A 14,564-nucleotide genomic window follows, 5' to 3' on the forward strand; every position below is an offset into this window, starting at 1 on the left:
AACAGATTAAAGTAGAGGAAAATACGTGATTTTCACTCTGAGAGAGCCTCATTTTAATCAACACAAAAATGACAAGAAATTTTTTAGTCATCCTACAGACTGTGGCTCTTTTTTTTACTGTTGTGAATGTTTTGTTATTTTAGAAGCAAACTGTATTAATTTCTGTTGTAGAATTATTTTATTACATTTTTCAAAAAGCATGTCTGTTTTTGCAAGGTATCTTGCATGATTACTAAATTAATAAGATACGCAAAACAGTTTAAAATAAGATATACCAACCAGATAAACGTATATGTACATTCCTCTTTATTTAATACAGCACAGACACATGACACATACAAAAGAAAAACACTCATGAAAGTCCTGCCACATTTAAAGACAGGCACATCTACTCTCAGTTGAACAAGGCTCCCACTTCTGATCAAATATCTGCTAGTTAGCTACAGATGGATTCTCAGATGAAGCCTCCAGCCAAAATAATAATAATAATAATAATAATAATAATAATAATAATCTGCACCCTGTTTGAAAAAGTGAAATTGAGAGAGAAATTCCTGGACTATAGAAGCAGGCAAACCTTTGAAGTAAAATCACTCTTCTAGAAAACTCTATGAGCTTTTGGAGCAAATACATGTTATTCACCATTTTATTTTTCAGGCCCGTGACATGATAAAATGTACTAAGAGGAAAGTAGTTGTTTCCCAGTTAATTTAATTGCATTTTGAAACTGGAAAGGACCTGAATACACATTCAGAACTGGCATAGGCTTTTTGTGGCAGCAGCTTTCCCTTTTTCCTACTCCAGTTTTACATGGAAAGTAAGCAGGCACCAGGTCTTCTGATAAGGAGCCTAACATACTTTAAAATATATATATAAAAAGGAGGGTGAAAGGGTTATTTACAAAATTCATGGCTGGTGCAGTACATCTTTTAAGACACACTATGTTACAATCTTTCAGGTCCTGAGATTATTATGGAAAAAATAATAATTCAAATACTGTGTTTGGAATCATTGAAATAGGAGGAAAAGATCAATTCTTTCTTTTAAAATTTTCAGGTCAATAGAACACATTTCCTTAAAAACCAAGCCAAAACACAGTTGGCACCAGTCACTAAATAGGTGTGTCTAACTATTCAAGCCCTCTTATTGAGAGCAGCTACATATTTGTTGCATGGAGAACATGTCACAAGGAAGACAAATACTCTTCCCACATGGCTCAGACCTCACCACGAGTTTCAGAAATACTCAGGTTCTAACTTTCAAAGATAGAGCCAAGCTATACACAGAACAGAATAACTGCTTCAGATATGTTTACCAGGCATGGATAATTATAGCACCACTACTTGATAAAAAATAGCTACCTTAAGGAAGTCCATATACAAAATCTATAACTGTTCCAGAAGTATCAGTGGATCAAGTTTGTCAATTAATGATAAGGTCTCCTTGCTTGATATTTTAAGGTTTTTTTTATGAAAATTGAAAAACTATTCAAAAATATTGTTTCTATCAGGAGGAAAATACTGAAATAGAATTGCTAATTTTTTTTTTAACTTGAAAGCTCCACTGTTGTTAGAATCCATTTATGAAAAGCACGTTGTTTTCTGGAATGATGAGTTCAGCTCAGTGCTTCATACTTATAACCATATCAATGTCCAACTGCAGAATTCATCTTACAACTTAGAAAATCCTAACATTAAACTTTTTAATTTTTAAATGGGTTACCCAGGTACTGAATATGATTAAAACATGTTTGAGGGATGGATCCAATATGTAACACTGCTCAGCAATTTAAAGGGAAGTTATTTTGAGTAAATGTTCTTGACTTTTAACTAACAAGTTTTCGAAATACTAAAATCTTCCTTCAACACTGAGTATATATGCAAAAAAAGTGCACTAGCTTCCATAACATGATGCTTAATTCTCTGGATTCTTCAATCCAAGAGAAGTCCACTGTTGAAAGGTGCCAGAGGGGAGAGAGGGATACTCAGACCACTTCTCTGAAGAAGAATCTATGTGGATGGAGATATAATTAACTATCCTCTCTCTGTACAGGTAAAATATTTACTTACTTACAGATTTACTAATTTCAAATGGGTGATTATATTCTATGTCTGTATCTTTGATTATAGTCAGTCAAAGCATATCACCATCAGATTTTAAAAGCCTCCAAAAGTCTCTCAGAACCCTATCATTGTACTAGAGAATGTGTTCCTGCTATTTAGAATTTAATTTCATTTTTACAAAAATATTTCCATATTACACACACATTCAAAAAGCTTTGTCATGTTTCTTTGGGTAGATGTTACAATAGCAGAAGGAAAATATCTGTAACACTAAGCAAGGATTTTGTAATATGCATAGTTTTACTTACTAAAACCAAACTAAGGCCTTACAGAGAAAGGCTGGGCTGATAATAAAATGCTACTGTACTAAAGACCAGCCATCTCTTAAGTTCTGAGAGCCTTACCTACAATCTTTACTTTAAACTAGCTGGCTTTTCCCAATTTATTCCAATGTATGACAAAGAGAACCAAATATTCTCTTTTTTAGCACACCAAATTAAAATGCCTAGTGTACTGAAAAGGTGAAGCTTTGTAACATGTAGTGTACACTAAATTATAAATGTTGTTTCAGCAGCACTGCAAGGATTAAAGATTATAATGGGAATGGAAAGCTTCAGAAATTTGTTTTTGTTACATGGAGCAAAGATACTCATTGCACAAAAACTGCCCCAGATGAAAATGGAGAAGCTGAGTTTTCTGCTATGGCTGAAGAAAATATAATTCAATTAAAAGAAACAATTGGTAATTATCTAAACACAGATTTAGGTATCTGCAAGAGGGCTGGCAGAAGAGCTCTTTGCAGAAGGTTCTCCTAGGTTTTCAGGTATCCTGTTCCCTCAGCTCTCCGCATTACAGTTTGTCCTGACCTATATTAATTTCTGGCATCTGGAGTGACTGTTATTGAGGCATTCACTTCTGCCAGTCACCTTCCATGTGCTGAAATCTAAATCAAATTCATATTTAAATAGATTATTCTAGGTGATTTCTTCAAGTCTCAACACAAGTTTCTCCAACTTCCAAAGACTGGTAAAAGGTATAAGAAAAAAAACTGAGCAATAGTGTCCTGAGAAATGCATTCAGAAAATAATTATTAAAAATTAGGAATAGATGGTTCAAAGTTGGGAAAACTCAATTTTAAGCCAAATATATGGTTTACAATAAGCCATAGCATAGCAACTCATCCCTTTCTTCCTAGTAAAAATTTCCTTTCTATAGGGAAGTTTCTTTAGACTCTTGAAGGAGATTCAGTCTCCTCTCTTATCTGCCACTGCAATTAGAAATATGTTAACTGATTACATAAAATACCTTATATCCCTCAGTCATGCTGAATTGCTTTCTCTGAACAAAAGATAGTTGTTTAATGTCTAGCAATATTCAATATTATTTGAGTATTCAACCATCCATTCAGAATTTGAGATAGAATGCAACTTATATTTGTTTTAAAGTTAAGTAGAACCTTAGCAATAATATAGTTTAAAAGATTGAAGTTTTACAAATATAATAAAAAGCTTTAAAATGTATTACTTATTTTAAGTTGCATTCTTACATGTCACAGTTCTTAATAGATTTTGTTAAAAAAATTTATAATGAAATCTTGTTGTGATTCTTTGTTTAAAAGTATACTGCTATTCTTTTATTTAGCCAGTTTGTTATTTAAAGCAAAATTTTGTGACTAATTACAATATATCTTAAGATACATATCTGAGCAATGCAAAGAAGCTCTCACTGTATTTGGTTCATGGGAAATTAAAATTTTAATTTAAAAGATTAAATCACTGTCACTATCAACAGGCAGCTTCCTAGGATCTGAAAGCAGTAGGCTTCTCATGCAGCAGAGCAAGGCCATATGAAAATACTTTTATTGCAGAAATTTAAGATATTTTTATTGTCCACTCGTTTGATGTAAACTGTAACCATTCAAATATAAATTCTTTATAACTTTTTTTTAATGTGAAGAAATATTCTGCTCTATTTTCTGCCACAAGCTTTATCTGTCACAGGGAAAAATGCCAAATTTTAGAAGGCCAGTTCAACATTATCACTAGGATGACATTTTAAATTACAATCTGAAACTCCAGTGGGAATGGCTTAGTGTACTACGAACCACTTCATTACAGTTGCTCAAATACACTGTTTATATTCTTAAATTGTGCCAAAGTTCATTTTTAGAAGTAAACATTAATACTACAAAAAACAGATTCAACATAAGGAAAATAGTGCTGTGTGCGAAGAACAAGCACATAAGAATGACTGTTATGCAACAGCAGCTATAACATTACATATACTGAACACTAATTACAGAAGGGAAACATTACTTTAACAGCATAAAGTCATCTTGGCAGGATCAAGGTTTTTCCAAATACCTCCAAACACTTTAGGACCTCTGAGTATACTTTGTGGGAAGAAGAGGGAACAAAAAGAAAAGGCACTTAACCAAAGGCCTGAATCAAGTAAGTTGGAGGGGTAACCCCATTCAGAGACAGAACTAAAGTATAAAAAAAATCTAAAGGTCATCTTAAAGTTATAATTGCATAAACATTGTTTGATATCTGTTTATTATTCTGACCTTTGTGTTAAGATTTTAGAAAATAAAAAGTGTTCTGTGACCTCCAACATAACAAGATATTTAGGTGAAAATTTTTTTGATTTTTTTTCCTGCACTACTATCCTGAAAAGTTCAAAAATAAAAGTAATCACTATATCATTTGTCAATATTCCAAAAAACTAACATCCTAAACTTTATGTGGGCAAACAGTTCTAAAATCACTGTGTAAACTAGATTTAAATGTATTTATAAATATAATCAAAAATTATTTTAATGAATGTAGCAGCAAACATAGTAAGATAGCTGGGAGTCCTAACAAACTATCATCTGGTTATGGTTCAATATAACTCATGGTAGCTTGGGAGTTGCAAATTCTTTATTTTCATATCAACTCTTTTGGATCAAATGGAGAGGCTAAATGGAGGTTGGATTAGTCAGCTAAGAGTATGAGGAAGCACACTGCGATTGCCTGCCCCATTCATAGCCTATTGAATAGATTAAACCCTTTCTAATTTCATGGAAACAGATGTCAAACCCACAGCACCCACACCTGAGATTTTGACTCAACATTCCCATCTGTCTTGCTGGAGGCAAGACAATATAAAAGGCTGAAAAAGGAATGCTTTAAGCCATCAAATATTACCTTGGGGATGGAAGAATGCATTAAGACATTTCTTTGTTCATTGTTTATATCCTTTCTCCATACTTCATAAAGATCCAAGATAACCTAAGGAATTGCTAACTGTCCCCATTGGGGCAAAAAACACAATTTAAATGATTCTGAAATTCAAAACCTGTATTTCAAAATTATTGCTTATATTTGAGGCTCAGTGTAAGGTCACTATTTTAGCTCTACGTCTCAAAATAATTTAAATTCAGAAATGAAAGCTTTACCTTTTATTGCTATGAATACTGAACAGTTTTAATGTAAGAGCTGTTTAAATCTCCAAATACATTTAAGACAAACTATGCTCTTAAAAATACCTAAATGAAAAATTGCTATGCAGGAAGTGTACCTCACTTGCATTGTAATGGTGCTGATATCCTATCTGCTTTTTTCAGTTTTGACTGTCTTGTTCATGTCCTTATGCCCATTGCAGAGAAAGTCATGGAGTTACCATTTAGATTCATTCCAACTACAAAGTTCTTGTTTTACTGAGAACATAAAGAGTAATTGTCTTCTATCACGACTTTCATTGCATTATACCTCCAGATATTCTAGTTTGCTATCAAGCTGAAAAGAGCTGAACTCTCTTCATATACTCAGCAAAACAAAGAGGCCCCAGTTGCATGCTATGTAATAAGAATCATAAATTCAAATCAATGTGCTTTCATCAAATTCTATATGAGATATATTGGAGAGCAACAAGAAAGCCACTTGTGTTATTTGGTTTTATGGGAAATTTTTCTCTCTCTGGTATCTTAAACACATAAACCTGTTCTGCCACCAAATGTTTTGCTTTAAATATATAGAAAAACATAATCAGAAACACAACTCCTCCTAATTCTATTCCGTGCTGTGCATTATTTCTAGAAGTGAAAAATGCCTGGAAACAAAAGGTAAATCTCTATTTAAAAATGTTTTTACCTTCCACACTTTCTCTCATTGTAAATCAAGGAAAACTAAAGCTGAAAAGTATTAATGACTTAACATCTAGTTTTCATAAGGTAATATGGAATGTTAGGGTCTCTGTATGCCTAATTCTTCTAGGAACATTTCATTTCATTTATGGTACTTTAAAACCACTGTTGCAAATATATTTTTCTATCTTAAGCTTATCTTCCAAATGTATTTTTTTTATTTATGTGTGTGTACATTCATGCATACACAGATTTGAAGTTGCCATAAGGAAATAACTAATGATGTAACAATACGTCCTCAGAGAGAACAGTATATTTTGGCTATTTGCAGGATATGCTCATGGAGAACATTTTGCTTACCTTTGAAATGAAGATAAATCAAGCAAGAGAATAAAATTAACCAATTAATATTGAATGGAGAAGGGGAAAGAATCAAAGGCTTTGGAGATGCAAAAAACATTCTGAACTATACACTTTGTAGTTTCTTCTACCAAACTACCATAAAGTTATTTTTTAAAAAAGCCCTTTGTTTACCTTCTATTCAAGACTGATTTGACTTTATTTTTAATCCATACTCTGTGCAAGTTTTAAAAAAATTTATAGGGTCAACCCAACATTCAGTTACTGTGTTTATATATTATTTAAATAGACACATGTTTTACAAATATGATAAGTAGTAATCTGAATCAGTAAGATTAGCTATCTAATCTTTGTAAGATGAAATAACATATCTCTGTAAACTTGATAACTGAATACACGTCAGTCACAAGATAGCAGAAGGGTTACCTTGGCCACCATAAAGTAAAACTATATGCATATAAGAAGTAGAACTCTATAGGAAGCCATAGATATTACTGAGCCTCATACTGTAGCCACTAGTGCTGCTCAATAGATAAACTACTTGTCTTTTTAAAATGTGGCTTCCTTTTTCAGCAGCGCAAGAGATTGCAGTTGGGAGTCAAAGAAACCTCCAGCTAAACATGCTGGCATATGCACATATTTTTGCTGGGTAATGACCAATCTCCAGAAATGTTTAAAAAATCAACTCTTACTAAAAATGAAATAACAGATTTAAATTAAAGAAAATGCTTTAGTTTTTGGGACTAATAATTTATAGACTTAACCACCCCTAAAGATTTTACAACATAATGTATCATTGTTTTGACTTTTCCTCCCAGAATTATATTCTGACACACACATTTCTTCTGTACTAATTAATGAGTGCAATACAAAGCAGTTCCTACAATTCTTTCCTAGACCTCTAACATATTGATTTCAAAATCAAAGCCAGCCTAAAAGTTGTATGTTCATGCAACAACAAATCAAGTATCTCCCAGCTATGCCGATCTAAAGAATACTGGGAATAAGAATGTTAAAGCCTAAGCAGAAGGCACCTCAACTATACACTTTGGGGACAGCTTTGAACCTTTTCTGATAAAAGGTCTTCTTAAGTGTTGCAAGTAGTTCTTATTTGCTAGAAATCAATACAGCACATCACTTCTCAGAGCTATTAGAAGAGGGAGAAGAATCAGAGACTACCTTCACGGAGGAGAGAAATGGAAAATTTCTACATTCTATTAATATATGAAAAATAAGGCAACTCTGAAATGGTCCAGCAAATCTAAGGGCGATAAAATAAATCTTTCTTCAAAGATACTGAAAACAAAGGTATGCTTTGATAAGGCCAATTCATGCTTATCTTATGTTTGAATTTCTGATAGTAAATTGAAGATTTTAAGTTCCACTGAAGTGTGGAATGTATCAGCTTATAACACACCCTCCATTTTTAATCTCTGTCCTGATCAGTTACAGTAGCTAGGGAAAATACTACTCCAAATAAGTTATTTATAATATTCAGGCTCTTCAAAGAGGAATAGTGAACAAGCAGCCTTGACTTTGTGTGAAGAAAATACATACTTCCTTTATGCTCATACAAAACTTTTTCTCCTCTATACTTCACATTATTCAAACCTGCAGAGAATGTTCCTAACTGGCATAGCTTGTAGACTTCCCTGGGGCCTCCACTTGTCTGAATAGGATGGATGGCCTTACTTGCATGGTGGATACAGATGTCTATTTTAGTTTCCTTTCACAGTTCCTTTATCAGGTATCAACCTGCAAAAAGGTTTGTGTTGCTGTAGGTTTGACAACTGAACCTGTTTGGCCAACCCTTTCTGAGACAATCAGGATAAAAGGCTTTGAGAATTGTCCTGGAAACAAAATCAAACTATGCGTTTTTTATAAGAACACTTTCCTCCTTTTTCTTCTCTCTTTGATCAAGTATTGTTTTTTTCTCCTCACCACAGTGCTTAGGATCAGAATATGTAAACATTGACAGAAACAGCAGCTCTGTGTCCATGTAAGCACTTTCCCAACTGGTCATTTTCCATCAGCAAAGTAGAACCACATTTACTCCCTTACTTATCAGGACATCACTGGGTTTTCCTCTGTAACTTAGCATCCACTTTGCTTTGGCCATCTAGAATTGAGGATGAAAAGGAGAAAGCAATTCACAAAAGATAATTATGTATTATTTCTATACCACTGCAATCCTAAGTCTCTTGGCGGTACACAAAAAATAGAACATAAACATTCTTGGTTTTAAAAAGAACCTGAAATAAACAAACAATCACAATCAATCAATCAATCAATCGTCAAGCTAAAACTGGAGAAACGTTAAAAAAACCCCATGATAATACTAGGGTGAATCTAGATTTCACGGGAAGGCTATTTCATAATGCCAGTGCTATACCTTCAAGAGAGCCATGTAAGTGATAGAAAGCCCTGATGGAAAAACAGCCTTGATGGAAAAACAGCCTTGATGGAACAATAGCCTTGATGGAAAAACTATGACTTGGTTGAGTTCAGGCACTCAGAAAAGACTTCAAAACCATACAATATTGTTGACACTGCCCAGGGTGGTGATGTATGATTGGGTATCATCAGTGTTTTGATGGCTCTACACCCCAAATTGGATGAATTCCCAGTGCCTTCAAGTAGATATTAAAGAATAGAGAGAACTGAACCCTGTGGCAGTACACATGTAAGAGGCCACCAGGCTAATCCCTTTTCCTCCATAACTGACCAGAACCACCTTCTCAGGAAGGAGTAGAATTACATAAAACAACACCCCCAAGCCCCATAGGTAGTCCATAAGGATACCATGGTCAATGGTACTGAAGGCCATCAAAGTGTAATAGGATCAGAAGAATGTGAGAGCCAGTTTGGTCTAGTGGTTAAGGTTCTGGGATAGAAACCAGGAGTCTGTGAGTTCCAGTCCCGCCTTAGGCATGAAAGCCGGCTGGGTGACCTTGGGCCAGTCACTTTCTCTCTGCCCAACTCAGTGCAATGTAGACTAGTCTCCTTGTGGTGCACCCCAGGCAACGTGAATTGTCACGGCTAAATAGTCTACACATCTGGCTGCTGGACCTCACAAGGATTTCCCAGCAAGAAAAGCAGCATGGACACCAAACTGCTATGCCATACGATTAAAAAACAAACAAAGATAAAACCACACCCCCAACCCCCAAGGGTAGTCCATAAGGTTACCATGGTCAATGGTACTGAAGGCCATCAAAGTGTAATAGGATCAGAAGAAATACATATTTTCCATCTAGGGCTCAACAAAGGTAATTAACTAGTAGAACTAATGCTGTTTTCATCCCATGCCCAGGTTGGAACCCTGATTAAAAGGGATCCAGATAATCTGCTTCCTCTAAAGCATTCTATGACTGCCTACTCAGCATGGTCACAACCACCTTTCTTAAGAATGAATTTAAAATTAGTGCGGACAAAACTCAAAGTATTTAACACTCACAAAAAAGGCTTGTTCTACACTTCATGCTAAGCCATGTTTTTTTTAAACTCTGATTTAATGTGAACTAGCCATTATCACTGTTAAACCATGGTTTGAGGCTTACTTTATGAGTGAGCTAAGCCACTATGATTTGTTTCACAACCCAGGGTAAAAACAAACTATGATTTAGTGCACTATATGACCCCAACCCATGATAAACCACCTTAATTATAAACCACCCCAGCACCTGACTACAAAAGCAATAACATTAAATTCAATTGTCCTTTTTAACTAAGTTTCAACGGGATTTTTTTCTTGGAACTGATTAGGGAAATACTAAAGGCTACAGCATATTTCATATTCTCTCTCTGCAGTGACAAGAAGGGTGCAACACAGAATGCGAAAAAAATTTAAGTCTTATCCCAGGTTGAGAATTATTCCTGGAACAAAATTGCTGAATAGTGTTTTTTCACATACTTCTGGCAGATCTCATGGAAAACTTGACTAGATTTGGAAGGGTTTATTTAGGTAATTGAATCCAATCTTCTGTTCAGTTTGACAATCTGAATTAGAGCATCTCTAACAGATTCATATTCAGTGAAAGAATCTTACCATGCCTCTGGGAAATTTGTTGCACTATCAAAACTGCTCTTAGAAATTTTCACTACTGTAGAAATCTGTACTGTGAGACAGCTTGGCTTGACTTTAGAAAAGTGAGAAAATATATTTTCTTACCTGGATAAGCTTGCTGCAAATGAGCAGGCAGAGGTGTATGAGACAGTGCTGCTGAATGCTGAGCTCCTGGCTGTAAACCCTTCAATAAATCTGAAGTGACACACAAAAGAAAAAAAAAGCAGATGTAATCATAAGATTAACAGCTCATTTATTTATTTATTTATCAGATTTGTTGCCACCCATCTCCTCCAACCGGATGGTCATAGTTTTCTGTGCATCTATGTAGACAGTAACTCTAGTTATTTAATGGTGTAGTGGTTAAAGTGTTGGATCTGCAAGTTTAACTTTAAGCCAATTAGTATCTCTCAGCTCAATACTACTGTAAGAAAAATGGGATGGAATGCTATATAGGTTGCTTTAAGCTCCTGCAGGAAAGTAAAGATATAAACAGAATGAATAAATACAAGTTCCATTTTATTGCTTTAGCAGCATATGCTGCAATTTGAAGCAACAAAGAAGTTCTATTTAATACAGGAAAAGTACTATTTGATATAGGCCTTGGCTTCTGGGGAGAACTGCCACCTTTATGTGGTGCAAGACTAAGTAATTCAATGACCCTAAGGGTGACAGTGACAAAAACATGAGCTCCTGGTATGGTCTTCCTTGCCAGGAAGATTGAAAGTGTAGGGGGCAGGGGAGTAATTCACAAGTGAGGACAGGGCGAAGGAAGTAAGTCACCCAGGAGAAGAATCTCCAAAATCAAACTGTATTGTTGCTAAGAAAACTAAATGGACGTGGTTGAATGAGCTGGGGAAGAGACTAGCAGATCTGGAAATGATGATGTGGCCAAACCAAAGCTGCAAGGAAGACTGGTCATTAATGATGTCAACTGAATTGAATTGAATTGAAAGAGAAGTTCTTCACACAATCAGAATACAAAATGTGAGAAGCATGAAAACCCTGAAATTGTCAAAGCGGAAATGAAGCTTACAAAACTGGATGCCTAAGGAATAAAAGAAATTAAGTGGAACAGAATAGACCATTCAGGGTGTGACTCCTTACAAAGTAATGGTTTGGCAACAATACTCAAAAAAGGACATTGTTAAGTATGTGCTTAACTATAACCCAATAAATCACAGGAATAAATCTGTTAGAACTATAGATATCAAATAAATATCAGTGTTATACAAGCATTTACACTTACTAAAATGCTATGGAAGAAGACAATGAAGAAAGCTGACACAAATTTAAAAGGAAAGCTCCAGCAGAAGGTGCTATATCAAGAAAAGACATAGTGCTATTAATTAGGGACTTGAATGTGAAAGTTGAAGAAATGGTGGAACCTGGAATCAAGCAAGATTTGAATTGGGCAATATAATAATACTTATTGCCAGCGCTTGCAACATATGATGACAATATACATTTGATATCACCAAATGTCTTATACATAGTCCAAAATAAGGAGAAATGCCATCAAATCAGCCAGATGCAGATAGTGGAAAAGATGATGAATTATTTCAAATGTACAAATTAAACTTAGAGAATTAAGGACCATAGGCATGGCAGCAAAATATGACCTGAAGAATTTACAACTGAAAATAAGTTCCGTATAAAGACGAGATTCAGTGAAAAACGACCTAAGCCTGTCCTAACCAGCCCAAATTATGAAGCATACAACAGAAACATCACCCTTTATTATTTGCATTGTGACATTGTAAGGGTTGGAGTTTGCATCACAACATACATTTCATCACTTGCCCACCTTACTTGCCTCCTTTAATCACACAAGAATGTGAAACATATAAAGGCTACTGGGTATACCAGAACAATTGATACTTGATAATTCCTCTGAAGAATCTAATTTTTTTTTAAGAACTGAATTTCAAAAAACGGAATGGTTCAGAATAGGAAGAGAGTGCGATAAGGGCACATATTTTCCCTGTGTCTTTTTAACTTATACTGAATGGTAGAATTACAAAAAATGACAGCAGAAATCAAAATTTGAAAAATCTGGATTAAAGTTAAATATTAATAATATTAAAGCATGTTTTTACTAAATTAACATATAAATGGCAAAGAAATGAAACTAGTAGATAGTTTGCTTTCTTGGGCTCAAGAATTATCTATTGACAGCATTTTGAAGAAGTAAAATTAATCACTGGAAGAAAGAAAATGACAGATATACATAAGATATCCCAGTGGTAATGCATAGCTATAAAACTAAACACTGAGAAAGAAAGAGAAAGGAGGAGGAACAGGAGATGATATATGCCTTCAAACAATAGATTTGGAGATGGTTACTAAAAAAAAGAACCAATCAAACAGTCCTGGATGTTGTCTACTTCCCTGTGGCAGTGATCAGCCACCAGAAACTCACATACTCGAGCAGTAATGCAAACAGATATTAGAAAAAAAATTGCTTTGCAAGGTTGAGGTAAGTAGAAAAAGAAAACAACAATGGCTAAAGTGGATAGATAGGATCAAAGAAATTACTAGAATGACACTGGAAGAACTACAAGTTATTAAACAGTAGTCAAGATAGTGAGCATTTGTCCATATGGTCACCAACAGTTGAACCTGACTCAGTGGCACCTAACTACAGGTACCCAACTATATAGGTTATAACCTAGGAGGACATGTGTCAAACCTACAGATGGCAGACATCATTCTAGAGAAGAGTCTCTCCACTTCATCACATTCCATAGACCAAAAAGGGTCACAGGTGATATTGCAATACACTGCTCCAAGCACCACCTCAAATTCTGCCTATGAAGAGTCAGGATTACAGCAAATTTCAGTAACTCTGACGGCAAAATGTTGCACTAAAATTACGTATTAATTTTATGCAGAAATGTATTTTATTTAGGTATAGGTTTTAATTATTTTAAACATTATGGGTCATTCAGGTTATTGAAGCAATTTATTTTTGTTGTGATTTTAAAATGGATTGCATGAGTTACTATATTAATTTTTCATATTCTATAAAATATTTTATGAAAAAGTTGAAAAATGATTCAAATACCAACTTTTCATTTTCTACCACAGAGTGACAATAACATCAACTAACCTTGCTGAGATGAAGTGTATTAGGTTCTTTTAAATCAATTGTTGTTTATTCGTTTAGTCGCTTCCGACTCTTTGTGACTTCATGGACCAGCCCACGCCAGAGCTTCCTGTCGGTCGTCAACACCCCCAGCTCCCCCAGGGACGAATCCGTCACCTCTAGAATATCATCCATCCACCTTGCCCTTGGTCGGCCCCTCTTCCTTTTGCCCTCCACTCTCCCTAGCATCAGCATCTTCTCCAGGGTGTCCTGTCTTCTCATTACGTAGCCAAAGTATTTCAGTTTTGCCTTTAATATCATTCCCTCAAGTGAGCAGTCTGGCTTGATTTCCTGGAGGATGGACTGGTTTGATCTTCTTGCAGTCCAAGGCACTCTCAGAATTTTCCTCCAACACCACAGTTCAAAAGCATCGATCTTCCTTCGCTCAGCCTTCCTTATGGTCCAGCTCTCGCAGCCATATGTTACTAGGGGGAACACCATTGCTTTAACTATGCGGACCTTTGTTGTCAGTGTGATGTCTCTGCTCTTAACTATTTTATCGAGATTGGTCATTGCTCTTCTCCCAAGGATTAAGCGTCTTCTGATTTCCTGACTGCAGTCAGCATCTGCAGTAATCTTTGCACCTAGAAATACAAAGTCTTTCACTGCTTCTACATTTTCTCCCTCTATTTGCCAGTTATCAAGCAAGCTGGTTGCCATAATCTTGGTTTTTTTGAGGTTTAGCTGCAAGCCAACTTTTGCACTTTCTTCTTTCACCTTCATCATAAGGCTCCTCAGTTCCTCTTCGCTTTCAGCCATCAAAGTGGTATCATCTGCATATCTGAGATTGTTAATGTTTCT

General features: G+C 35.1%; 1 protein-coding gene across 1 annotated transcript in view; it reads right to left on the reverse strand.

Annotated features, from left to right (window-relative positions):
* Positions 1-289: 289 nt before the first annotated feature.
* The window catches only part of UBN2 (ubinuclein 2), a 60,942-nt gene continuing 46,667 nt past the window's right edge, over positions 290-14,564 (reverse strand). The window contains exons 16-17 of the mRNA XM_063308500.1: positions 10,721-10,810; positions 290-8,668 (exon numbers count right to left, since the gene is read on the reverse strand). Coding sequence (XP_063164570.1) covers positions 8,622-8,668; positions 10,721-10,810 — 137 coding nt within the window. The 3' untranslated portion in view covers positions 290-8,621. The remainder of the gene's footprint in view (positions 8,669-10,720; positions 10,811-14,564) is intronic.

Source organism: Candoia aspera, chromosome 7 (genome assembly GCF_035149785.1).
Source record: "Candoia aspera isolate rCanAsp1 chromosome 7, rCanAsp1.hap2, whole genome shotgun sequence".
Lineage (NCBI taxonomy): Eukaryota > Metazoa > Chordata > Lepidosauria > Squamata > Boidae > Candoia > Candoia aspera.